The sequence below is a fragment of the Ixodes scapularis genome, unplaced genomic scaffold (assembly GCF_016920785.2).
Source record: "Ixodes scapularis isolate PalLabHiFi unplaced genomic scaffold, ASM1692078v2 PGA_scaffold12__126_contigs__length_90152505, whole genome shotgun sequence".
NCBI classification, from domain to species: domain Eukaryota; kingdom Metazoa; phylum Arthropoda; class Arachnida; order Ixodida; family Ixodidae; genus Ixodes; species Ixodes scapularis.
Window position 1 is genome coordinate 69,149,589 of NW_024609838.1, and position 27,220 is coordinate 69,176,808.

Consider the following 27,220-nt stretch of genomic DNA (forward strand, 5'->3'; position numbering starts at 1 on the left):
ACGGCCCTCGGACACTTCGGCGGCCGGTTGCGAAACACCGTGACAACAGAAAAATCAATGCGCAACTTTATTGGTTCTCAATAATTTGTATGACGCAAGCAATGACAATAAACTCGATTGATTGATTGATTGATTGATTGATTGATTGATTGATTGATTGATTGATTGATTGATTGATTGATTGATTGATTGATTGATTGATTGATTGATTGATTGATTGATTGATTGATTAATTGATTGATTGACACCCGCGATCACTCGTACTTTTTGCCCAGATTTCTAGCCCCAGCCGCCAGGACGGTGACATCTCAAAACATGAAACGACGGCGTCTGCTACGTTATTTGTAGCCACTTCGAGACCACTTTAGACGTGTGGGAGGGATAATATATGGTAGGCACACCCGTGGAAGTCGCCTTCCGGACAGCGTACTTACACGGACTCCTCGACCTCTATGCCTGCGTAGAGGTAGTCGTCCATGCGCATGAGGTACTTGGAGAGCTTCAGGGCGACCGTGACGATGCAGCTGAACAGGAAGCACACCAGCCAGAGCGCCAGCCAAAACCCGTTCTGGAGGACAAACAGCCACTTGGAAGTAGTACCACTGGCGGTCTTTACAAAACCCTTCTCAGAAGAGATTACTAGCCCCAGTCACATTAATGTCTTAAACGGAACTACCAGAAGAGCTTGCATGCCCATAGACCTTCGCATCGCTTATCACCCGGACAACAAATGCTGAGTCACTGAGCTGTGAACGCGTGCGCAGGATCTGATCTACCTTAAAGCAGAGCTACAGCGCATGCTCAGAAGGCCTTCGACGGCCCAGCAGACAAAGGTGGCAGCGGGCAGAAGGCGAATTTTACAGAATGTCTATATACGAAGTCCGACCCAAAGTTTCGGGCACTAGTTTTGTAGCCTGAAAAAAGAAGGCATCATGTTGATGCGCGCGCCGCTGTCGAAGACAGGGGACATTTATGTCTCGTTGCGCCAAAGGGCGTCGTGCTGTGAACATTTGGAGCTGCGCTATACGAGTTCTCTGGACAACGTGTCAAAGAGCAGAGGCGATTTCAGCATATTCTGCAAACCAAAGCGAGAGCCAACATCAATTCCGTGCCAAACTCGCCAAAGCGCTCTGTGTTGTTCGTTTATTTTACTTGTCCGTTGCCTTTTAGCGCTTTTACTCTCGAAAATATGGATCACCAACTAGCCCAAGTGCATACCCTTCAGCAAATCTAAAAAATAACATTTCAAACGCTTCGGCAGGCTTATGTCAAAAATTCAGTGAGGCGTGTAAGGTTTATCTTTTTAAGTGGCACACGGGCTTCAAGAATGGCAGGGCATGACTGGACGACGAAGATAGGTAGGAGACCTTCACCGACCTCTCTTCGGCTTGCCCAAGCTCCATTCGGCTTCAGGACTCGTGACATGTCCTGGGTATCTTATTGTTGCCTCACAGCCAATGAACTTGCGGCATTCGGTAATAAGAACGCCGAAGATCAAATCACAAGTCAAGAATCGTGAACATAATAAGTCCTCGCTTTACGTTTCTAACGCCCTCAGTGATTGCAGCAATTGAGTTTCGCGGTCAAGCAGAGCTCACCAAATGTACAATGTTGGACTCGCAGAACGCGTTGAACGCACTTTTGTAGAAGCTGAAAAGCGGCTTGCAGTTGCCGAGCGATTCGTAAACCTGTCACCGAAAAAAAAAGAAGAAAATACCAAGTAAGAAGGCTTGGAAAGAACGGTTGTGTGACCAGAACTCACGTAATCTTTAACCGAGTCCAATGTCGCCAACTTGTCACCCACTTTTGGCAGCATGTAAGAGAGTAGGTGCTGAAAGAATAAAATATTCAAAACAAACATTGTTACCGATTGAAGGGTACATGTAAAAAAAAGGCTATGTGAGTTTACTTTCCTACAGAATGCGAAGACCCGCAATCACAGCGAGCGATAGAAGGTAGAAGGATTCAAGCTGTTTTAGGACAGTCGGTCGCACTCAAACGCAAATGTGTGAACCAGCCTTAACTAGTTCCAGATCAATCCCTAGAAAGACATAAAACTCAAATTCGCCAGGTGCTGTTCATACGCACACTTGGAAATAGATGGTTTATAGGGGGTACGCCACTTGTCCCATTTGTGTAACACCCTAAAACTACATTTGGACGTTCAGTCCACTGACGTCGAGCTGGCGATGCCAACTTTTACGAGCGGCTTGATAGCTTTTGGATATAACGTACTAAATAACTAATGTCCGTATAAAAGACTAGAAGAAAAAAAGACAGAGGTTTTGCAGCCGTGCCAGAAAAACCTTGTTTTTTGTTGCTGTAGCCTTTAATGCGTACGTTGGCTATTTTAATAAGTTGCATACATGTACATGTTACCTCAAAAAAGTAACTAAATACCGTTACTCGTTACTCGCAGAAAAAGTGACTAATTACGTCACTCGTTACCGATTCTCAAAAGGAACGCGTGAGTTACCTCAAAAGTAACGAGCTACTTTACCCGTTACTTTGACGACCAAATACAGAACAGTTTTTGTTTCATGATTTATTGTTTTCTTTTGAGTAGTCACTGCACCTAAGCAGTAGCTACCTCTCGAAGATTTCATCAGTTATGTTTTCCCGCTTCACTGAGAATTCATCTCCAGCGACGCTGAAGAGTCGTTCTACCAACGCGCTCGAAGGAACGGCAGTGTTATGCTGCAGGAAACGCTGGTGAATCTTCGCGAACTGCGCTTTCACTGAGGACACTGGGTAATGAGTTATGTGCCTTCCAGGCAACCTCCGGGTTTACATCCGGTCCGTACCCTGTCCTAGGAGGTTCAACCAACGAACCTTATTGCGTTCGCTGGGTGAAGGACATTCCCAGAGTTCAGTACAGCAACGTTTATCGCTGGACACGACAGACGAGCTGTTCGGCTGACGTGTTCAGCGATAAACGTTGCTGTACTGTCACACTGTTTAGTCGTTTTTCGGGTAGACCACCAACCGTTCTCGCAATAGACGCAGAATCAGGTTAGAATAAAAACAAGACCGCTTAAGCGGTGTTGTAGACGTTACTCCCCAAAAGTAACTAGACACCGTTACACTTTACTTGACTTTAAAAGTAACTAAATACGTTACTCGTTCCTTTTTTAAAAAAGTAACTAAACACGTTACTCGTTACCGAAAATAGTAACTAGGTAGAAAAACTCGTTACTTGTAACGCGTTACGTACCTGTCTGATAAGTTGTATCGGTCGACCATCAAGCCGCACTTGAAAGTTGCTATCGTCGGTTAGACGTCTGTGGACTGAACGTCGAATTGTAGTTTTGGAGTGTTACCTATGGGACAATGGGCTATACCTCTATACCCCCCCCCCCCCCCCCTATTTCTTAGAGTGCACTCTACGAAATGCCTGCGCGTCTACTTACCCACAAAACACTCGAAGGGCCAATCATTGCGACCTAGGAAGTCAGTTCAGCAAATGATGAGGCGGAACATCCGTGTACACCTAAAAGGAAGACTGGGCTGTGGCAATACGCAATGCAAAGCGTCATGCTTGCATCGCGTAATGCCACAGTGCCCACTTAATTTTAAGGTCTAAACAGATGTTCCGCCTCATCATTCGCTGAGCTGATTTCCTAAATAGCAATGATTGGCTCTTTGAGTGTTTTGCAGGTAAGTAAACACGCAGGCACTTCTGTAACGTGGCGATGCAGGAGAGTGGTTCATGACTATATCGAGAAACAACGCAAAAAAGAAAGACGCAAGGACGAGGAGAAGAAGTGAGCGGGACGAGCGCTGACTCACAACTGAAAGTTGCTAATATTAATATTCCGAGATTTGTTTTAAAATTAATATATACTTCATAAAAAGCAAACTCACTTGATTCATAGTAGCTGTGAGAATGGAATCCCTCTCCGGCCATGTGGCACTTATAGTCCCGCAGGTAACTGCGTCGTGATTCCAATGAGCGAATGTCTGCAAAACCGTATATGGAATATAGAGGCCGTTTCTTTGTAAGGGAAGGCACTACTCGAGAAGGCGAACTTTCTAACCTTAAGCCCCATGTGTCTGTAAACTTCAGGGCATGTTTATAGTTAAGAAATAGAATGACAGGCAAAGTATTACGTTTATAAGCTTAGCCTTCAAAGAGTTACGTAAAAGTGCAGCAAACAAACCCCACGCCCTCAGATCAAAACTACAGTCTAGAAAAGGTAATCATAGCGGCCAGTTCTTTGGTGAAACATACGGTACAACACCCGTGTCACGCGGATATTTAAAAAAAATATAGAGATTATAATATTCTAATAGATTACAAAATGTGAAAAGAGTTTGTACGTTATTTAGTTTGAACATACTGCACATTTTCATAACAAAAGTCCTCGAAAATGCTGGAAGTAAGCTCCCAGCCGCGTTCCCTACAAACTTTCAGTACAAAAACTTCAAAAGCTGGTTCCACATATCAATTCATTATTAATACCGAGATTTTATGCCGAAAATTGAAACTGAGATAAACGCGTTTGAAAGTTCAGAAACCTGCACCTTAGAGAACATTGGCATGTCGGAAATAATTTGTTCCGGAGAGAAATACTTAAGTTGAAGAAGTAAAACTTTCTAACAGCGTCTGTCAAGATATCTGAAAGCTGATAGGGCTACTTGCTAAACATGTGACACCAAAAAATGCAATGCTAATGTTGTGTTCTCCTTTAAAAGCTACTTTTTGTAAAGCTACTTTACTGCGGTTTGTGCCCGTTAGTTGTACGGCAAGAGAGACATAGTATAGGGGGCTACTCTTAACAATCATTCGGCGAATTGCCGAGAGCATACCTCGGCAAAACTCACTCATGAGTGCACTCACTCATGTCACTCACCTTCACTGATCAGGCATGAGATGAGGGTGAGTGATTTCATAGTTCTCGAAAACCCATGAGCTTGAGGTTGAGCGAGGGTCGTGAGTTCGGTTTGTTCTTGAATTCGGTGAGTTCATGAGTTCATGAGATCAGTGAGTTCATGAGTTCGGTGAGGGGCGTGAGTTCATGAGCTCGGGGAGGGGCGTGATTTTATAAAGTAGGTGAGTTTATGAGTTTGGCGAGGCATAAGGTGCCCGGGGGGTCATGGGTTGGATCAGGCTTTGCGGGGTGACGTCAAAGAAGGCGGGTCATGTGACTTTTCCGTTCATTTCTGGGAAAGCTGAGTTGACGTTCGCTTCGCAATGACGCTGTTGGCTCCTACGGCTGGTTCTCTACGAGGGATGGGAAAGGAGGAAAAATACCTATTGATTTATTTGTGCTTTTCTGCTTCGGCTCGCTTTGCGACGGCCAGGCGGGGTCTTCTGCCATTGGTCGCTACTTCGTGGCGGCATGGCTCCCCTAGGGAGCCTTCACGTGCACACGAAACCACCCTAGGCTCCCCCGCTCGCATCGGCCGCTCTCGTGTAGACTGCGAGGCACAGATATACGCACGGTGTTTGATTGGGTCGTGAAGGATGCAAGCGGGCACTACGCCTGTATGTCTGAAGGCAGACGTTGCTATATCGATTACGCTCGTCTTATGCACGACTCGCGAATCCTGAAGCCCATAGTAAAGTGAAAGCCGCCTGGTAACTGTCGTGATTCGCCTGTATGCTTCTCTGTCCAAGTCGTAGCCTGAAGGTTTGTAAAATAAAGTACGCACACACGTCTTCGTGCTCGAGTGCGCCCGAAACGCCGGACTTGTTCGCACTTGGGTGTAAAGGCTGCTACATTTACTTGGTAGCATATAAAAGTTAATTTCATTGTGGATTGCCGTAGAAAAATTGCAGACGATAATCTTCTAGGTTACATTCAAAAATATATTAAAGGTACTTTTTACATTCACTTAATATTGGTGATAACGAATCGACGTCCCCAACCAGCTACCCGATACCCCATTAGTCGCTCAAGACAAGGCCATTGAGCATAGTTAGAATACTGGCTGAAACTGAAAACGTTTCGCGCGCCGGTTTTTGGTTCCTATATATTATTTCTTATCAACCCGTACAGGTCGCGACGGTGCACGTCTCAGTCGTTTACTTGGAGCGCTACTTGTTTTCTTAGCAACATGATTTATATTTATACGAGTAAATAACAGAGGGGAGGAAGTAACATCCAAGCCTAAATAATTAAAAAATATCTTATATGCGTGCGTGCCCGAAAAAAACTAAGCGCCCATTTGTTTTTTTATGTTTTTTTTATTTAGCGAAACAAATTTTGAAGGATTGGAGGCCTTTTATTTAAGTTACATGACCGGGCCATTCCACCTCCTCAAATATAGCGTGGATATCCGAAGTAGGCTATCAATAGTTTCGAATGAAGTAATTTACATATTGAAGGTAAAAGTACTTGCGCTTACACTAGGCCGTTTATTTATGAAATTAATGAAGGCAAATTAAGCCTTACGAACCATCGAAAACAAATAAATTATTTTAAGAGAAAACACAGCTCTGTATATGTAATGTGTAAACATTCGCTTAGCAACAAGAATATCGAAGGCATCTGACACCGATGACGATTTTATGTCAGGATCAATAAAGTATAGGCTTTTTGAGGCACAGAATAGGTAGATTAGAACGTCCCAGTTTTACTTGGTATGCGCGGTGCAACAAAAAATAAAAGATTCAATAAAAAATAATATACAGTAATATGGTACGCAAAAGTTCGTCTATCAATCCTTCTTCCAGAAAACAAAAAATAAAATATCAACCAGGCAGTTATTTTAGTCGAAACACTTCGTGTGAACAATGATAAATATCAAGAGAGACCGCTCCGGAATAGTTCTACTCGACAACGTATTGCCGCGCAAACCGTCCTAACATTAACGTGAAGTTCGCAAAATGCTTTGAAGAAAAGAAATACACGCACACCCACGGATGCGTGTTGGAATAATAGTAATTCACACCTGACTAACCGGCGATGGATACGCTTACTCGATACCAGCACGAAGTTTTCGCGAGTTCTTGAAATGAACAGTACACAGCGTAAAGAATTCTTCATAAAACTCACGATGAAGCGTCCTTGTATTCTAAGGAAGCGCGTCTTCCTCAAGCGCTCGGCCGGCACGCCCAAGAAGTGGAAACGAAACAAAGAAAAAGACGAAACATTTCTTCACTTGGCGACGTGACTGTTGGAGCCGGAGCGGCGGAAGACAGCACCGACCGCGGCGGAGCTGTAAAAGCCGCGTGACCCGCGCTCAACACGAGCGCCAGCGCCGCGACCACGATGAGGCCGGGAACTACTTCTGAGTAAGTGAGTTTATGAGTTCGGGGAGGTGCGTGAGCTTGTGAGCTCGGTGAGTCCATGAGTTCTTGGATTAGGTGAGGGGCGTGAGTTTGTGAGTTCGTTAAGTGGCGATAGTTCGGTGAGTTTATGAGTTTAGCGAGTTCATGAGTTGGGTGAGGTGCGTGAGTTTGTGAGACCAGTGAGTTCATGAGTTCCTGAGTTAGGTGAGAGGCGTGTGTTTGTGAGTTTGTTGAGTGGCGCTAGTTCGGTGAGTTTATGAGTTCAGCGAGTTCATGAATTCGGTGACGTGCGTGAGTTTGTGAGATCAGTGAATCCATGAGTTCCTGAGTTAGGTGAAGGGCGTGAGTTTGTGAGATCAGTGAGTCCATGAGTTCCTGAGTTAGGTGAGGAGCGTGAGTTTGTGAGTTCGTTGAGTGGCGATAGTTCGGTGAGTTTATGAGTTTAGCGAGTTCAGGAGTTCGGTGAGGTGCGTGAGTTTGTGAGATCAGTGAGTCCATGAGTTCTTAAGTTAGGTGAGGGACGTGAGTTTGTGAGTTCGTTAAGCGGCGATAGTTCGGCGAGTTTATGAGTTTAGCGAGTTCAGGAGTTCGGTGAGGTGCGCGAGTTTGTGAGATCAGTGAGTCCATGAGTTCCTGAGTTAGGTGAAGGGCGTGAGTTTGTGAGTTCGTTGAGTGGCGATAGTTCGGTGAGTTTATGATTTTAGCGAGTTCAGGAGTTCGGTGAGGTGCGTGAGTTTGTGAGATCAGTGAGTCCATGAGTTCCTGAGTTAGGTGAGGGGCGTGAGTTTGTGAGTTCGTTGAGTGGCGATAGTTCGGTGAGTTCATGAGTTTAGCGAGTTCAGGAGTTCGGTGAGGTGCGTAAGTTTGTGAGATCAGTGAGTCGAGGAGTTCCTGAGTTAGGTGAGGGGCGTGAGTTTGTGAGTTCGTTAAGCGGCGATAGTTCGGTGAGTTCATGAGTTTAGCGAGTTCACGAGTTCGGTGAGTTTATGAGTTCACGGGTGAGGACTTGAAGGTGAGTTGGGCCGTGAGGGTGAGAGTGAGCGAGGTGAGTTTTTAATTTTTTTTATTTTAATTTGAGCTAGCTGCGAGAGAGTTTAACCGAAAATGACAACCTTTTGGCTAAGAGTCATGAAAAACCGCTTAATCAGTCAATATTAAAAAGATGTAGAGCACGTGAGAAGCAAGATGGAGAGTTGAAGCCACCACTCGCGCAGCAGGAACAAGGCTATACGCATGCGAAGACGCGCCCGCTCATTTTTCCGTTTTCTCAACCAGAGGAGGAGGAGGAAACTTTATTATTCTTCCGGGATCAGGTATTGGGGGTGGTGGAGGATCAGAGGGCCGCCGCGATCGCCAGGGCCCGGGAGGTGGTCAGGACTTAGGCTGACTCCTCCGGGTCGCGCAACATCTGCTCCCAGAGGTGAGGGGAGGGAAGAGGGGGGTATGGGTCTGCGGGGCATTCGCAAAGGGAATGGTAATGAGTGTCGAGTACCCCGCAGGCCGGACAGGCGGGGGTGGTAAAGAGGTGTGGGTGAGTGTGTATTAGTTGTGTTCGGTGGGGGAAAGTGTGTGTTTGTAAGAGGCGCAGCATGTGTGCTGCCTCTTGGGAGAGGTGGGGGTGCGGAAGTGGGTATTGGCGGCGGAGGAGGCGGTAGTGTAGGGTAATATTCCTGTATTGCAGTAGGGAGGTAGGCTTGCCTGCAGGGGCATCGCGTGTAGGCGCAGTTGAAACGGCGGCTCGGTCGATAAGTTCGCGAGCACGATCGTGCACCATCTCATTAGCGCCTACGCCTGTGTGGGCCGGTGTCCACAGCAGTGTCACGTTGTCGGATGGAGGGTTGTTGGTGAGAATTTGGAAGGCCATGGGGGAGATATTGCCGCGAATAAAATTGCGGATGGCCTGCTGAGAATCAGATAGGACGAATTGGGAAGTGGGGCTCTGGGCGAGCGCAAGGGTAATGGCCCAACCAGAACCTTGTGCCTGTTGGACGAGGGTTAGCTTTGGCGCTCTAAGCTACGCTGCCCACGCGCTCAGTCTTTATCAAAAATATTTCGTGTTTTTCTATGAGGCTCGGCAAATTTTCAATTTGAACAATATGTCTATTTTCACTAATTAAAAGCTAATTAGCAAAATTTTTTTATTACTCGACTTATAGTGACGATTAGCCCACTATACAAGGCTCCTTGGCCGTATAACTCACCAGCACAAATCGCATTAGTCTAGCTTTCACGGCGTCTTTTTACACAAATATTCAGTGCTTTGAAGAATCTTGAGCGAAACAAGATTTACACCTACCTGTGCTTGCACCAGATCTCCTGTCCCCGCCTAAAAACAAAAAAAAAATTTAAAAAGTTAGATTTTGAAGAAAAGAAACAAAATCACGATCAGACAGCAAACTGAAACAAAGTGAAAAGTTGGGGAATAGAAGAGTAGGAATACGTCGGTATTCGTGGCTTGAAAATTCCGCAGTTCTTCTTTCGGTTTTTTATTATATTTTAGAGTCAAATGACAGCGCAAACGAAACTTATACCTTCCGATTTATAACTTGCTTAAGATCTTTCCCGGGGGAAAAAAATTGGCATGTAGAACGCGTTTGAAAAAAAAAATTTCCAAACGCGTTCCACATGCATTGCATTTCTAGGGCCTCATTACGCAGCTCCTTCTGCTGGCGCGGTACGGATGCCACTCCAGGAGTACATTACGAGGGTTTTGTAACCCTCCTAACGTGCCCGTCGCAGTGGTCAAGTGACGTCATGTGACGTCATGGAGCACTTAGAACACAAGGCCTGCACGTTCCATCCTCTAAACGTCATCACTAGTAGGTCCCTCAGCACCACCTAGCTACAGCAAGGCATGTAGTTGGGCTAGTTGGTGGTACATAATGTTTGGAGGGAACAGCGCAAAAAGGACGTAGGACGAGGTCGAAGAAACACACAGACAGGGCGCTGACTTACAACTGAACTGTAAGTCAGCGCCCTGTCTGTGTGTTTCTTCGACCTCGTCCTACGTCCTTTTTGCGCTGTTCCCTCCAACCACCTAGCTATCCTGGATGAGCACCATGGTGCTCATCCAGGATAGCTCCATTGCCTGCTTCAGTGGTTTGTGTAGCAGGTAACGAAACAGATGCTCGTACCGAGTGTCTGTTGCTACAACATGCGATAAAGTTAGACGTTCACGGGGAGCATCAAATGTATGCGTGAAAATGCCTCACTGCTGTGCAAGGATCTGCAAAGCCCTTCGCTGGACGCAGGCACTCGACGCCATTTTTGAGGGCCCTGTTTATAGTCCGTTCAAATGCCCCAAGCACGAGTGTTTGAGGTCGCTGCTTCGAAGTGTTCTTCCGCAGAAGGAGCGCTCACGCTAGAAATGCATGTCACAAAGCCAGGAGCGCGTGCTAGCTCGAGCTTGCAACATTGAAGGGAGTATAGGACCCATGCTCAAAGCAAGCTCACATTAATTGGCTGCTAAGACCGGCAATGTCGATGGTGTCGCATGCACGCTGCAAATGAACTGTGGAAGCTCGCTATCAGCTCCCGCTCAGCAGTCGCGCACACGGCTGTGGCCGCCAGTGAATGCGACCATAGTTGTGACGCGGCCCATGCTCTCGTCAAGCCTTAAGCGGGTTTCACATGCAGCGATTTTGGCCCTAAAGCGGCGCGATTTCTGCCGCCGCGGCGCTCGTACCGCAGAATTGCTGGTGCTGGCCAGAGCGCCGCGACGGCAGAAATCGCGCCGCTCTAGGGCCAAAATCGCTGCATGTGAACTAGGCTTTAGGCTGTTCGCCGCTTGGGGTGGGGTCGGGGATCTACTAACGATGACGTCATGAGCTAGCCATGTCTTCGAGGTGGAATCGTCCTCCTGCTCTCTCTCGGTTTCTTGACGCATAAATGCTATGCATTTAATAACAATAAGAAGAATAAGAAATATATCACATTTAATATATATATATATATATATATATATATATATATATATATATATATATATATATATATATATTATTGTATTGTTCGTTCCTATGGTTGTCATCACAATAACGACAAGCAACCTTGTATTCGTTTGTCTTTTCCTAAAGTAATTCCGTTGTTAGTACGGTGCCTGGAACGCGTCTCCGACTGGTGTGTTTACCACGGCCAAAAAAGGGGTCCCTCGATTTTCGCCTGATGACGTCATAGACGTGTCATGCTGTCGCCGGTCGCGACCCTGGCGGCGTCTCAACAGTTGTAGTATATATGGCAGACGCCTGTTCTGCTGCAGGTCGCTCTCCACTTTGACAGTTCACGGAAGCTAGAGCAGCCGGAAGTTGGGACGCCGTGACGACTGCGACACTCGCGTTCGCTCGTGCTTTTCGCCAGCATTTCTACGGCCAACCGCCAGGGTCACGACAGGCAACAGCATGACACCCCGGCTTCTGTGACGTCATTTGTTGCCACTTTGGGACCACTTTCGATGTATGGGCGGGATAGGACGCTAAACACACCAGTCGAAGACGCGATCCAGGCACCATAGTTGTTAGTATGCTTTCAGACGGCGGGAAGTTCACCCTAGGGTGCCTTCATGTGCGCTCTGCTTAGGGTGGTGGCATCTCGCCATTTTGTCACACACGTTTATTTTTATTTTTTGTTCAGAAGCGCGTGAAAGAGCGTGTACCTGCACGCGCTTGTGGCGCTGACTGTGCTATGGCGACATTTTGTTTTCGTCGATTTCTTTGTATTTTTCCCGTGAGCGCGTGCTGTCGGCATGTGGTACTACAAAGGGTGGCACCACCCTAAACAGAAGGACATTGAGGCACCCTAGTTAACCCCAATGGGCCTAAGGTGCCACCGCTGCACAGGATGTTCTCGAGCGCTAATCGGGCGTCAAAAATTCGTATAATCGAACCAATGAACGGAATCCATGTAAATTTTACACAAAGGTGTCTTTAGTTGGTGCATGTATTATAGTCAGAATTTATGAGTGTAGGTTACAAGAAATAAGTTTACCTCAAAAAGCTTTTTTTATTATTTTTTAAGCAGGAGGAAAACGAAACATATTCTGGCTGACTTCGCTACGCTAATCAAAGATGGCGCACCATAAAGCAAAAACGTCAAAGCTTTTTTGAGATGAGTTCCCTAAAGAACGCTCAGCAGAGCAGCGCGTGCGTGGTGTCATCTGTGAGTGCAGCGTCGACAAGAAAGTTCTCGCCGCTTTCCTCTCTTTGAAAAGAAATAAGGCAGTTTTCATTTTGCGTAACGTAAGTCAAGTACGAGCGTGTTGTTAAGGGTACTGAATGTAAGGAAGGGACAAGGGACGGACAACAACGACAAACGAAAACTCCCAAAAAGTTGTCGTTGGTCGTTGTTGTTTGTCCCTTGTCTTCTTCTCATTTTCAGTTTTCATTTTGGCTTAACTTTTTTTTTTTGCTTTTTTTGCTTTGCACTTGCGAATTTTCAGTATAATAATATGCACCTCCCCGAGACACCATTGTGAAAAGTTTTAATACACTCCGTGTATTGGTTTATGTGTACTCTTATTTTACGTCCGAATCGCACTCGAGGACCCCCTGAAGATGAAAAATTTAGCCGGTGAAGGTACGCTCTCTAGCTTGGGATCTTTGACGTGCAACCGGCAGTAGTGCGCCGGTACGACTCTCATCCGTATTGAAGAGGGCAGGGGTGGAGAAGGAACAGAGGATCTCTGCGTTCCGCAGTTTGTTTCTCAACGTAATATAAATATGTTCTAAAATAAAAATAAGCGCGTACTTTAAAGGAACATCTTAACCTAAGAACAGCACATCTCGATCGACGTACTATTTTTACAACAGCCACCAGGTTGGATCGGAACACCTCCTAGAGTACAGGGCCACGGCGTTGGATTGTCTACTTCACCTAGTCAGGCCTTCACAGGGCAAAGTTTGAGCACGAGTGCCGCACTAGCGCTTGGTTAGTACGGCATTGATGCGTCAGCCTACGCTGCACGCTAACGCACTAATTTTACACGAGTTACAGGCGAACGCTGCCGCGGCACTCCAGTAGGTGAGAGAGAAAACTCAAACCACGTGACCTATTCACTCATTCAGGTTCCCCGCTAAATATAGCGTTCAAACTGACGTCACGTAACCTATGTACGAGCTAGTTTCCCAGCTAGAATTGGCGGGAAAGTCGTTCAAAATATTGGCTTTTCACTCCCAGAATTGAGTTTAATCTCATCTGAACAAGTTAAAACGATGGCTCCTTAAAGTTCATACGCTGTTTATAAGACTAGGATGGCGGAGGGCGCCGTTGTACTTGTTTGTCTAAGCATATTCGTCAAAACATATTTAGGGCTTAACAGATGCTCAGCCTCACCATTCGCCCCTCAGTGGATTGCAGCGATCGGCTCTCTAAAGTGTCTCTGCGGGAAAGTAGACAATCCTGATCTCTGACGGAAAATTTAGCCGGTAGATTTGGAGCGATCCCAATCCGCTCCACGCGGATTTGGATCGCTTTAACGAGGAGCGAATATCATCTCGCGTTTGCAGGTGCGTAAAGATACCAAGAAAAAACCGCGCCGTAAACGCTCCAACTCTACTAGCCGAATTTTCCAATAGAGTGCACCTTTATACAGTGTTGGCGGAAACACGTTACAAGTAGCGGTGTCACCTATAACGTGCTACTTTTTTCGGTAACGTACTCGTTATGTGGCCAGAACAGTAACGGATAACGCACATACGTTACTTATATCGAGGAAAGAATGACCCAGTAACGTTACTCGTCACATGTTCTGAAAACTTAAGCAAAATTACACTGCCAGTTTTTTCCGTATTTCTAGGCGCCGTCGTATGAATTCTCGCGTATCTCGCATTTTTACTCACGTTTATTTATTTATTTATTCTTTGTGAGCGTTTGGATGTAACCGTAAAAACAGATCATGTAGTTAGGCAAAGGTTTCCCATGCAAATAATATTTCTTGGACTATGTCGCTTATGCGTAACTTGTACGTCAATACAGTAACACTTTTTAATTCACAAATAAATTGAATGGAAAATTAACGTGCGTTATTTTTGTCGGTATAACAGTGTAACGCGTTCCTTTTATTTTGAAGTAACGCAGGAAGGAAACCCGTTACTTTTATTTGCAAGTAACAAGCAACGTATTTCGTTACTTTCTTTCGGCTACCCCTACAACCTCCTACCATACCGCGTCGACGGAGAGCCTGTCCAGTCCTTTAACCTTATCTTCCAAAGTGGTCAATAGCAGACCAAACGCTGACGTGGACCATTTCTGGCCCGTACTCAAGCCGTCTGCGCTTAAGCCCGAGTTGCTTCGGAGCCTGGATATGTATTTCGGTGGATTCTGAAGAAAAAGCAGAAACAGAGGGAAGACACAAAACTTAATCCATTATATTATCAAGCTTGTACTAATAAAAGGAAAAATATCACAAAAAAATTGCGAAGATGAATTCATTCTCCATGTCCCGTTATAAAATATAAAATTGGCAAACTTTGTTTTCCATCATTGTCGCGGAAAATTTACAATAGTAGATTTGCTCAAGGATTGTTCTATTTTCCGTTCAGCGATTTAGACTAAAGTGCACCTAAGAAATCCGCTTCAGCAAATTGAAACCTGCGAAAAGTTCTTCTCCGTCACTTGATGCTATCCATCGGAGTTGTTTTTCGTTCTTTTAAAGCATGCAGTGTTTTGAAGGGGTCATGAAACGATATCTGGGGGGAATGTTCGTGGCTTCGTAGGAGAGTACTGGTTCTAGTCAAGCCCAAGTCTACTCGCACATACCGCAACTGATTCAGAAGCTTCTTTGTTGCGATTAAAATGCGAAGATTATAGGGGACTATTTATTTCAGTCTCTCCTTCGCAAAGCTTGATGACGTAATTGGGGGATCGAAACCACCCGTCTGACGGCAATAGAGCGAAGCTCATGGATCGGACCCAAGAACTGCGTGAGCACACGACCGGCTCGTCACAATCAATGCCTCTGTGGACACTCGGGTAGTAGCTCGTGTCCACCCACTGCGATGATGAGAATATCCCAACTCTAACTAGGGATTCCGCGAACATCTTTTGACCCGAAGTTTCGACTATAGAATCAAGCGGTTCGAAAGATTTCGAATTTTCGACCTTTCTATATTGTAAAATTCGACGGAAGTCGAATTTTCGACCTTGTTAAACTAAGAAGTTCGACGCTTTTCGAACCGTCGAACTTACAACGCTAAAAAATTCGATTCTTTTCGAACTTTCGACCTTATTGCGCTGCGAAATCGATGCTTGTCGAAACCTTTGAACTTGATAGACCAAAAAATCGAGGATTTTCGAACTTTCGAACTTCTTGCACTAAAAAGTTCGAAGCTTTTCGACCTTTCGAATTTCCTACGCTAAGTAATTCGATAATTTTCGAACTTTCTAACTTATTTATCAAGAGAATCGAAAAGTTTCGTACTTTCGATTCCTAAAATGTCAAAAGTTCGACGAACTTCGAACTTTAAGGGTAAAAGTTCGACGTTCGTCGAACTTCGAAGGACCGGCGGACGGTTTCATTTGAATTCAAGTAGTGAGGTACATTCGTAATTTTTTTTTCTCGAATTTTTACATGCGGTGCTGCGTTCCTTACGAAAGACAATGCCGTTTATTTCAATGTTCTGGCATGATTAGTTAAAAAAAAAAAAATTCCCGAAGGGGCGAGGAAGGACGACGGTTTTTTGACGATTGTCGTTTGTGCCATATTTGAAGCGCGCTTTAGTCGAAGCTATTTATGGTAGAGACGTTAAACTTTTCTAAAAAGTGATCTATGTATAGCTTAGGTAAGCGTCGTCTTAAGATGTGATCATTGTCATTCAAGATAAGTTTTGAAGAAATGTTCAAACATGTATCTACGGGTAGTTATGCCATAAACTTGGTATTTTTTTTTTTCGTCTAAGTTGTTTGAGGTATCGCATTTAAATTAACACTACAGACAGTACTTATCATTGCCTTCGGCAAAATACAAAATAATGTATTTATAGTTTTTTCGCGTTAAGGAATAAATTAACTCATGGGAGAAGATATCTAGTATTGTTCAAGTACAGCAGGTCATTAAAAAATAAACATTTGTTTTTAACTTCACGTTCTTGGGACGTGTTTCTTTTAGCCTGTACACATTTTGGTAGGAGAAACTTGTTTCGAAGTTCTGAGCCCCTGAATATGCAAGAACACAACACTTCCGGCAAACTCTTGATAGTTCTTTTTTTTTTTTTTCTGCAGCTTTTTATCCTTGCATGTATTGTTAGGTTTATTTTATCATATTTTTTTTTTTAATTTTATGAATGGCACAGGTTATTTAGGTCGAAAAGACATAGCTCTGAACTTCCGAACCACTAAGCATGTGACAAGTAGTCCCTTCTGACAACGAGTTTTCAATGACCATCTACGCGATCTTTTATGCGGTGAAGAGCGACAGCAGCTGTACATATGCATAATAGTTTCCGATTAAAAGAAGCTCCACCACGCCCTCTTTCCCCGTATTGTTTTCTTTAACAGTCCGAAATATCTGGAAGGGTAAAAGTAGAGCGCATCATCGGGTTCAAACTGACGTCACACGAAACCGGACCTCATTTAGTCCCTTCACCCCTAAGCTGACATTATGGTGGAAGCTACGCGCTTGCCGGACCAATCAGCCGCCTCTGTTTCATCACCTGGCCTCATTCTCTGCAGCCACATTTGCCACGCTCACGTGGCAAAAGTGTGGCTAGCGTCAAGGAGCACGTAGCTTCCACAGCACTGTCAGCTTAGGGGTGAACGGGGTAGGGAAAGAAACTTTTGTCTGAATTTTGAGCGACGGGCTAATCTTCTAGGGGGACAATGGCTCTCTCCGGGAACACAAACCAGGTTTCGAGCGAGAGGGGCCTCCCTTCTTTTCGTCTTCTTGAACTGTTTGGTGGAATGCGCGATTTATGAGTTGAGGAGGAAAGCGAAACAGGAAAAAGTTGGAAAAGCGTTTCATGACCCCTTTAAAGACACCCCGCCCCGGGCTGGCGGTCACAATTACTGATCTATGGTCACACGTCACACTGCACTGGCAAATATTCGAGCACATCCGGGACACTCGTCGTCTCCCAACTTCGCGGAGTCTAAATATCACACCCTAACTTTTCTACACTTGATTTCATGAAAACCAGTGACTCGTGAAAACATTACCTGAAACTGAATCTGTGGAGGAACATGAAAACCGGACTTCGTACTTTGAAAAATTGGGCCTAAAAAAATTTGACGTCTTCGAAGTTTTCTTCTTTTTTTTTCGAATTTAGCTTGAAAAGAGAATCGAAACCTTCGACCTTTTCGAACTTCATGTAGAAAGAAGTTCGAAATCTTCGATTTTTCGAGCTTTATGTCTATAAAAATCGAAGCGTTCAAAATTTTAGAATTCTATATCCAAGGAATTTCGAAATCTTCGATTTTTCGAATTTCAGATCCCAAGAAAATCGAAATTTTCTAATATCTCGAATTTAAAGTTAGGAAAGTTCGAACTCTTCGAATTTATCAAACCTCAAGTAAAAAAATGTGCGAAATATTCGACCCCGTGAAAGCTTCGAACTTTTCGAATTCGAAACTGTACTGTGGTCGAAAGTTGCGATTTTTCGAATTCGGACCTCGCACGGTACGAAAATATCGAAATTTTGCGAATTCGAACCTCAGTTCGCTTCGACAATATCCAAACCTTTCGAAATCGAATCTAGGGTGGTTCGCGACATCCCTAACTCTAACAATGCCTGTAGCTGAGCGCGCGTTTTCTGCTTTGCCAACCCTAGCCCGTGGCTGTGGTTTACGTTGGCGGCATAGGCATAGGATAGGCTCCGGGATACGTAACCGCTTTTTCTGGCTCCAAGTTGAGCGAAAGAATGATGCTCATATTTCTCGAATTTTTGTTAGCGACTGCCATTGCACAGAAAGAAAACTAAGACAAGTTCATCCAGTCATTAACGTTAGGGAGTGATTCTAAGTAGTATCTATCGAAAGTAGAAAAAGTCGTTTCGTGACTCCTTCAAAATTAAGGAAATAACATAAGAACATGCAGGCAAACTCGTGAACTTTCAACATCATGAAAACCTGAGACTTCGAAACAAAAAACTGGACAACACACATACACACACACCTGTGTTTGTACAGTCCCCTTCTTTCGTCCCAGAGTCTCGGTGTTCAAGGTGTTTAAAATTACTCCGCCTGTCCGTTAATGCATTTTGGCGGCAAAATTAACTTCACGTGACGTCATGCTATCACATGACGCCGTGACTTGACAAAGTGACGTTGCGTCACGTGATCACGCCACTTGACGTCACCTGATGTCATAGTATCACCTGACGCAACTCGACGCCGTGACGTCACTCCATGGGACCACATCGCGTGACGTCATTTCAGCAGTGTTGTGTGGGAGTATGCTTGGATTCCACTAGCGCCAATGATCTTGTGTAAAATGAGGAACATTTCTTTATTTAATGCCGTTCCACGGCCCCTTCAAAACGTCTATTTTAAAGCAAGTTGTAGGCGTCAACGAAAAAATTAAACGAAATACGTTACTCCTTACTTGCAAAATAAACGATCGCTTACCTACCTACGTTATTTCAAAATAAAAGGAAAGCGTTACCGTTACCGATAAAAAGCAACGCACGTTACTTTATGTTTATAAATAAATGGTAAAAGCCTTTTTTTTTTTTCGAAGGCGTTTTTCGATACTGTGAGAAAGGGCGTGGGCGTTAAGGTTTTTCTAAAATGTGATTTCTTTTTTCTTTTTTTTTCCGTGAGGGAGACAGGAAACTTTTGAAGGTATGTTGAAATAGTGCTATAATTAAGCTCTTGGCGCCTATACTTTGCTTCAGTGTAAGTCTAAACGCAGCAGACGCTATACGAGCTAATAGGAAGAATCAAGCAGCGTCAAAACCACCAGTCACTGAGCTTTAGTTACTCCTTTGCACAAACCTGGTAATAAGTAAGTTCCTACCAATTTAGCCCCATCTTGACCAGTATTCCCAGTAAAGTGTTTGAACACATAATCTCTACGCAACTCGTTAACTTCCTAGTATCCAGTTCATTTTTTTCACCAGCACAACGTGGCTTTAGAGAATACTTATCTTGTGAAACGATACTTCTGTCTATCACTAGTGACTTTCATTCAGCATCTGATCAGGGATCTCAGGTGGACCGCGTATCTCTAGACTTTGCCAAAGCCTTTGACAAGGTATCGCACCGACTTTTATAGCTTAAGTTAACTTTACATCGACTGTAGCGTGTTTTACTGGTTGGTCTCATTTCCCACGCATCGCTCGTGATTTGTAACATGTAATGGTACTAACTTCTCTTTCGCACCTGTTTCTTCCGGTGTGCCTCTGGGGTCCGTTCTGGGACCTCTACTTATATATATATATATATATATGGGTGGTTTCATCTCAAATCGTGCAGGCAAAAAGGGTCGAATTTTTAATTTCGATGAAAAAAATATATGTTATGGCGCCGTTTTTAAAAACGCAGTCGCCGCAGACCGCAAGTTCGTCGAATTTTTTCTTCGCGTCTTATGAATTTTTAAAGAGGCCGCGGCGAAAAGCAGTGTTTTTCACACCCGTCGTGGGTCGGATGTTTCGCTTGATCTCCCGCCGTGGATTTTCAGTCCACATTATATTATCTTTTTTAAAGCACTCTGTGGACACATTTAAAAGGCTCCAATACCATAAAATAATTTTAGGCGTTTTGCTTTTTTTCTGTAAAAATGTCAAAAACGCCCCCTCGGTCAATTGTTGACGAACTTTGACAATTAATTACTGGCGATCTACTTGGGTTACATCAATACTTTTTATGTCCACGGAGAGCCCAAAACACGTTCTTTATATGTATTATAAAATGACTTGGCTGTATAAAATATTCTTTGCGGTACGTTTACGTTAATGTTATGTGAAAACCAAAAAGTACCATTTTTGAAATTGATTTTCTCAAAAAAACCATTTTTTATTTTTTTTATTTTTTGTTAAAATGTAGATGTGATAGTTTTCTACGCGAAAATGAGGTCTAGAAAGTGTATATTTTGTTTGTATGTTTTATATTTAGGCCTCAATATCGGAAAAAAACGTCTTTGTTTTGCAAGACCCAAGTCAGACATTCCGACCCATGCGTCTCTATGAATTGTGAAAAAGTTTTCTTGAATTTTCTTCTGCATTTTGTAATCAATTATAAACGAATTTTGTGGTATTGAATATTTATGTATGTTTTGATAAGAGCGGGAACCACGAGATACATATCTAACCAAATCAGCAGGCCTAGTAGACTTTGAGTAACCAAAAGGCACAGACGTTGTATTGTTTCGATTTATAAACCTTTCACAGTAAACTAGCACGACTAGCTATTAGCTGTCATATTACTAAGACAAAGAAAGTCACCACATCGTCGATATATTATATGCAATTCTCTACGAAACCAAGCACTGGGGCTTGTTCACCGCACATCGCACAGGTCACCAGGGAATGTCCTTTCACTTCCGTAATACACAAAAGTGGTGACACAGAAACGGTCCGAAACACACAGAGAGTGTGTCATGGGGAGAGGTAGGAAATAAAAATAAATAAATAGGAATTAAATTGCCCAACTGCGATCTTAACGAAAATTGCGTTAAAAAAATAAAGTATTTAGGTTGGAGTGGTGGCAAGACGATAGGTCCACGCCTGGTGGAGAGTCAGACAAAGAAGTCGACGGCACGTAAAGGTAAAACAAAACAAAAAAATCAATAATTTAATAAAGACGGGAAAACTCAGCCGCACATGGCAAGAAGATAAACCAACTCCTCCGGGCATTCCCCAAATGGGACGCAACCAAATGCGTGCGAACACGCTCTCTACATCACCGCCTAGGCCGCTACGCCATGACAAAATAAACCCAACAACTGAACAGTGCTAACAAACGGTTAGTAAGAAAACATTGAAAAAAAAAAACCGTTCAAAAACGCACCCGAGAAACTAAATTCAGCGGGGCGAAGAAACACACACGAGTCGGTCCCACGACACTGAAGTCTGGCAGGATGACGGCGTCCAGATGATGCTCGAATCTGTTTTTCCCTCTGTTACGCACATCCACGACGGCTGTGAGGAACAGTGGCTGTGCGAAAGAAAGTGAAGAATAGATTCGAGCAGGCGATGCGCGAGAAGGTAACCGAGACTATGCCTGAAGCTTCATATCGGGAGAGGAGCTTTGGAGGTAGTTTCTGCAGTTACTCAAACTTTCTCTTTCCCCATCCCTTTTTCAAAAGAGCACGTCAGCCGGCGCTGACTTTTCATCTCCGGAGAAGCCCACTCTTCACAAACGGTTATAGTTGACAAGGAGGCTGACTTCGACCCAACTAGTCTCCGGGCAAAATACAAACACAAGTATATTTACCAACACGCTTGTTTTAATGTCAGTCTCCGGGCTTTGCTGTTTCCAAAAGAGATAGCCCTTTATAAGGACAGAATGAGCGGGTTGGTGGGGATAATTAAACTTAAACAGCCCCTTTTCGTTTTCTTCCTCAAGTTTAATAGATAACCCTTCGGTGCTATCGGATCTCCCCGGAGAGAGAGAGACAGCACGGCCGTTTGCAAGGTAAGGATAGGGTGCTCGAAGCTGGGGCGAACAGGCGGTATCGTTTCACGCATGCACGGATGGCTGGTTTCAAATTTCCCCACATCCCTAACGAAACCGGCCCATCTTCGTGGGTGCGGCTGTGGGATTTCTGTCCCGCGCCGCCGGTTTTAGCGCGCACGCGGCGTTGTTTTGGCTGGCAGAACAGTTGTTGACCGTCGATATTGTAAGGCCATGGTGTCCTCATCCTTTCAGGCAACGATTCCTTTGCTTTCCCTTGTGCAATACTCTGACTGACTCCTCCTGGGTGGCTGTCACTGTTCGCCGCGTCAACGACACAATCGTACCATTTCACTCCTCGTGACACAGGGTGCGCTGCTCGCTTTACTGTCACGGGCCGTCCCATCTAACACAACGAGCGCGAAAGGTCGTGGTCATCTGCTGGCTCCGAAAGGGCGGGACGTTCATGCAGGCCAATGAGGGCCCCGAATCAATACGACGTCTGCCGACTCCTACACGTTAAAAATTTACGACACCTGCTGGTCTGTTAAGAAGTGTTGCTTTCTCTTTTTGGAACTCCTCCCAATGTAGCTTGCCGCCTATAATAAAATTTAAATAATCAATAAATATAACAGGGTGGAAATACTGTATTTCATTTTTATGTGGGAACGTTGAAAAAAAAAACTATTTCCAAGCTTGTGAAGACGCGCAATTCGTAAGTACATTTCGTGCCGTAAAAACATGTTTTTGTACGATATTGATGCTTAAATATAAAACATACAAACAAAATATACACTTTCTAGACTTGATTTTCGCATAGAAAACTATCACATCTACATTTTAACAAAAAATAAAAAAAATAAAAAATGGTTTTTTTGAGAAAATTAATTTCAAAAATGGTACTTTTTGGTTTTCACATAACATTAACGTAAACGTACCGCAAAGAATATTTTATACAGCCAAGTTATTTTATAATACATATAAATAACGTGTTTTGGGCTCTCCGTGGACATAAAAAGTATTGATGTAACCCAAGTAGATCGCCAGTAATTAATTGTCAAAGTTCGTCAACAATTGACCAAGGGGGCGTTTTTGACATTTTTACAGAAAAAAAGCAAAACGCCTAAAATTATTTTATGGTATTCGAGCCTTTTAAATGTGTCCACAGAGTGCTTCAAAAAAGATAATATAATGTGGACTGAAAATCCACGGCGGGAGATCAAGCGAAACATCCGACCCACGACGGGTGTGAAAAACACTGCTTTTCGCCGCGGCCTCTTTAAAAATTCATAAGTCGCGAACAAAAAATCCGACGAACTTGCGGTCTGCGGCGACTGCGTTTTTAAAAACGGCGCCATAACATATATTTTTTTCATCGACATTAAAAATTCGACCCTTTTTGCCTGCACGATTTGAGATGAAACCACCCATATATATTAAGGACTTGCAAGCCATGGATTCTTCTTCAGTCAAAGTCTTTGCTGACGACAGTGCTGTTGGTCGGGTAATATCTAATGACTCTGACACACACAAAAAACTACAAAATTACCTAGATTACCTAATATACTGCATACATTAAAACCATTTCTTGTTCAAACACTAGTTCTGTCCAAGCTAGAGTGCGCAGCTTCCATCTGGCATCCCTCTACTAATTACCTCATTGATTCATTTGAAGGGGTTCAGAACACAGCTGCACGCTTCATACTCGCCAATGATAACCGCGTTACAAGCGTAACAACAAGGAAAAATAGTTTGTTACTCCCAAGCCTCGCACATCGTTACAGGGTCGGCGTCCCATTTGGCCACTCTAACATTTATTATGACTCTTTCACTCCCAGAACTTCCGGAGACTGGAACCGCTTACTCGAATCGCTCACCTCGAATAATAACCACGCCTTTTTTTTTTTTTACATATATTACCAATTTCATGTTCCCTGTTGTTTAAGTATTGTATATGTTGATCCTTTTGTGTTATTATTACATATCGTTCCCACTCCCCTCTGTAATATCTCGTGCACTGAAGACAAAATAAACAAATAAAAGAATTATGTTTATAAGTGGTTCAGCGATGATGGAACACGTACACAAACATGACAAAAAAACATGATGGTGCCCTTTTAACGCAGTCTGGATATTCACATCAGCTCTATAGCGTCGGCTGAGTCTGAGCTTAAGGTAATACGAAATTTAAAAATAGGAAAAATTTGTAGCGTACTTTATTTTCGGGTCGTGGGAAGAAGATTTAACGAATAACTAAGTACGTCAGCCGTTACTTGAAATAAGTAACGTAAGTGCGTTCCCCGTTAATGTTTTGAGAATGTTACGAGTACGTTCCTACGTCACCGAAAAAAGTAACGCGTGTACGGTAACGCGGCCACTTGTAACGCGTTACCGCCAACACTGCTTTAAAGCTACCAGCGTACACTATTAAGAAAGTAAAGTGGTAATTTGAACGCAGTATTGTGTTTAAGACTTGTCACTATCTGTACGCTGTCATAGAGTTACCGGTTTTAGCCGAAAAACGCCGATAAACAGCCGTCGGTGTCAAATAGATAAGATCGCTTACAACCGAAAAACGCAAATAAATATCCGTTGCTCTAAAAAAATACTAAATAAGTTAGAAGCGAAAAACAGAGATTTTCCTTCTAATTGTTTGCTGAGGGCAGAAGTTCTGTTTTTGTCGAAACCTCCCTTTTTCAAGTAATGTTTTTTTTTTTCTTTTTTTTTTTAAGAGCGGTAATTAACGTTTTAGCGTTCATATAAAGTAGATTACTGAAATACATCGAGATTTAAATAAATAGACGCCGAAAACATCCGTCAATTTTCCTATGAATATACCACGCGCCCATGCCGTTTTTCCTCTTGTAGATAAGAGCGACGCCGCGTAGCGTAGAGGTGCGGCAGTGAACCTTCGAAGTTTTTTTTTGTTTTGTTTTTTTGTTTTTTGTGAGCCCTGGGGCTATAACTACATCGTGCAGTTCCTCGTAACATCCTACCTCTCAGCAGCATTTGTTTAACACTGCCAGTTTGAAACCAAAATAGACAATAGGTGTGCAGGATTTCGATAAATGATTTTAAAAACTAAAATAAAACAATAGTTCACGTGTATCTGGTTCATTCTCGAACTTCTGTTTCATCTATATTTAAGGTTTAGCAAAAACTTACATGAAGCAGAAAAAAAAAAATTAGCCCGTGATAACCTTTCACGTTCCATCAAACTTCCAACGGCGGTAAATGGGGAAAAAGATACTCCATTGTTCCTTGATGTTACATCAAGACCAAGATTTCAAAACAATCAAGTGGAATATTAAGAACCTCCTTTTAGTTAAGTATTAAGGTGGTCTAGTTGAATACGCATAATACTAATACATAGCGCAAAGGTCAAATGCTCATTGACGGAATACACTGAAAGGAACAAGTATGTAGTACTTCACCTTCGCGCTATTTATTAGTAATACCATTTTTCTATGCCGTTCGCGTACAACTAAATCAAAAGTGTACAGAATCGTCTGGATTCACTCTCGCTAACACCGTGATCATTGCCAGTTATTATACTCACAGCGACGAGAAACTGCATTTCAAAGTCCTTAATATCTCGCATATGGGAAAGCTTGATCAAAGATATGTTGTTGTCGCAGGAATTCCTATTAAAAAAAATACAAAAAAACATTAAAATAAAAATTGGAAACTTTTTAGTGTTCCAGACCTTAACATCGAGGCGCTGCTCGACAGTTAACTTAAAATTCTAATGTGTTAGGAAAGTCTTTCCGAAACTGTGAAACGCGACACCACTTGGGCTCACAAGGCGGCTCGGAAACTCGAAAAAAAAAAAAAGTGAACTCTGCCTCTTTGCAGTGGCGTCAGTGAAAACAACGTACAGGTCGAAGCTCAGCATCGAGCGGGTACTGAGAAATGTGGTGTCGTTTTAAGAGACTGACCTCCAACAGAAAAGTTCACCCAGTCATGAAGAACAGTCATTCCTGTCGGCATGCGTCTTTATTCCAGTTGATTTACTCTGACCATATGCAGAGGAAAATAAAATTTCTGCGGCAATTTTGTCTATGATGGTTTACGCAGTGAATTCGAAAGTTCATGACATAGCGAAAAGCCGGGGTTGGCGGGAGGAAGGGGGGAGGGAAAGGGGGGGGGGGGTCGACAGAATAGTTTACATTTCTGATGGATCACAGGGTTGCATACTTTGGGAGGCCCTTTTTTAGGATAGCCATGACGCTACTTTTTTTCAGACAATTCAAGTTTGTACAAACTGTCAAAACAAGAGACTGGCATCCAACCCATACATAGCCCACTGGGTGATTCCCATAATAAAAATTAAAATAATAACAATAAATATTTAATAATACTGCTAATATTAATATATAATCACAATAATAATAATTAATATCTTCGATTTCATTATTTCATTTTTTAGCATATTTGTATCCGCATCGCCGCCACGAATCAAAGCGAACTCATTACTCACATGATAAAGATTGCGGTGACTTATCTCGGCTATGCCAGGGTATGCGTAGCGTGAGCTTATGCGCACAAAATGAGAGGCGCTATCAAGCGGCTCCGGTGCAGCTTCAGACTTGGCAACTGCCCAACGGAGGCACACAGCTGGGCGCGCGGCGGCGCCAGTGCGTCTGCCGTGGCAATGACGTCACTCCTCTGGAATCCGCAGACCGGCGAGGAGCGCGCGGCGGCGGCGGCTCCGGCGCGCCAGCTGTGCGCCGTGTGACGTCACTGCTCCTCGTGCATGCGCAGCACGGCTCTTTGGGACCCACACGAAACTGCTCAACCTCGGCCAGTGTAGCTCACGCTAGAAAAAGGCTTCCAGATATCCCCCTCCCCCCCCCAAAAAAAAAAAGAAAAAAAAAGTTATCCTGCCATTCAGTGGACGATAGCAAACACCAAGTACCGTTGCAATCGAGATACCATAAACTTGTAATGACTTGTAAGGGTGCAGAAATTTCGTAATAGAACACAATTGAAAATCTCCCTAAAATCATAAAATGCATGTTCCATCAGTGCGATTTAAAGAGTATTGTAGGACTGACGGAAGACGGAATATTCGTGTGGTGCGTAGACTATGTTTCAGTTAACATTATTATGAAAATGTCTGACGTAGCTGCTGAAATAAAAGACAGAGATCAGGGGGGCTATGTTCGACAAATGTGTCGTTTCTCCTAAAAAGAAACGGAAGTGACGCTATCCTGTCTGATTGGCTAGTGGCTCAAATGACGAAAGAGAGAACTTTCTTCATTTGAGCCTCTAACCAATCAGTTGCGATATCGTCACTTCCGTATCTTTTTAGGAGAAGCGAAACATTTCTCGAACATATCGTCCCTGATTATTTGTTCTTAACTGACCCTACCTTCAAGTGAAAACATTGATATGATTTCGACGACCGAAATGGCCGATTAAAGCCAAAATAAAAGTCAC

At 43.7% G+C, this 27,220-nt stretch overlaps 1 protein-coding gene across 1 annotated transcript; it reads right to left on the reverse strand.

Annotated features, from left to right (window-relative positions):
• Window positions 1–430: 430 nt before the first annotated feature.
• Window positions 431–25,388, reverse strand: LOC121835242. The gene is made up of 5 exons (XM_042289233.1): window positions 25,338–25,388; window positions 9,534–9,563; window positions 3,865–3,960; window positions 1,763–1,831; window positions 431–568 (listed from the first exon to the last, which is right to left on the reverse strand). Exons 1-5 carry the CDS (start codon window positions 25,377–25,379, stop codon window positions 431–433), a joined length of 375 nt encoding a protein of 124 aa, XP_042145167.1. The 5' UTR covers window positions 25,380–25,388.
• Between the last annotated feature and the right edge of the window lie 1,832 nt (window positions 25,389–27,220).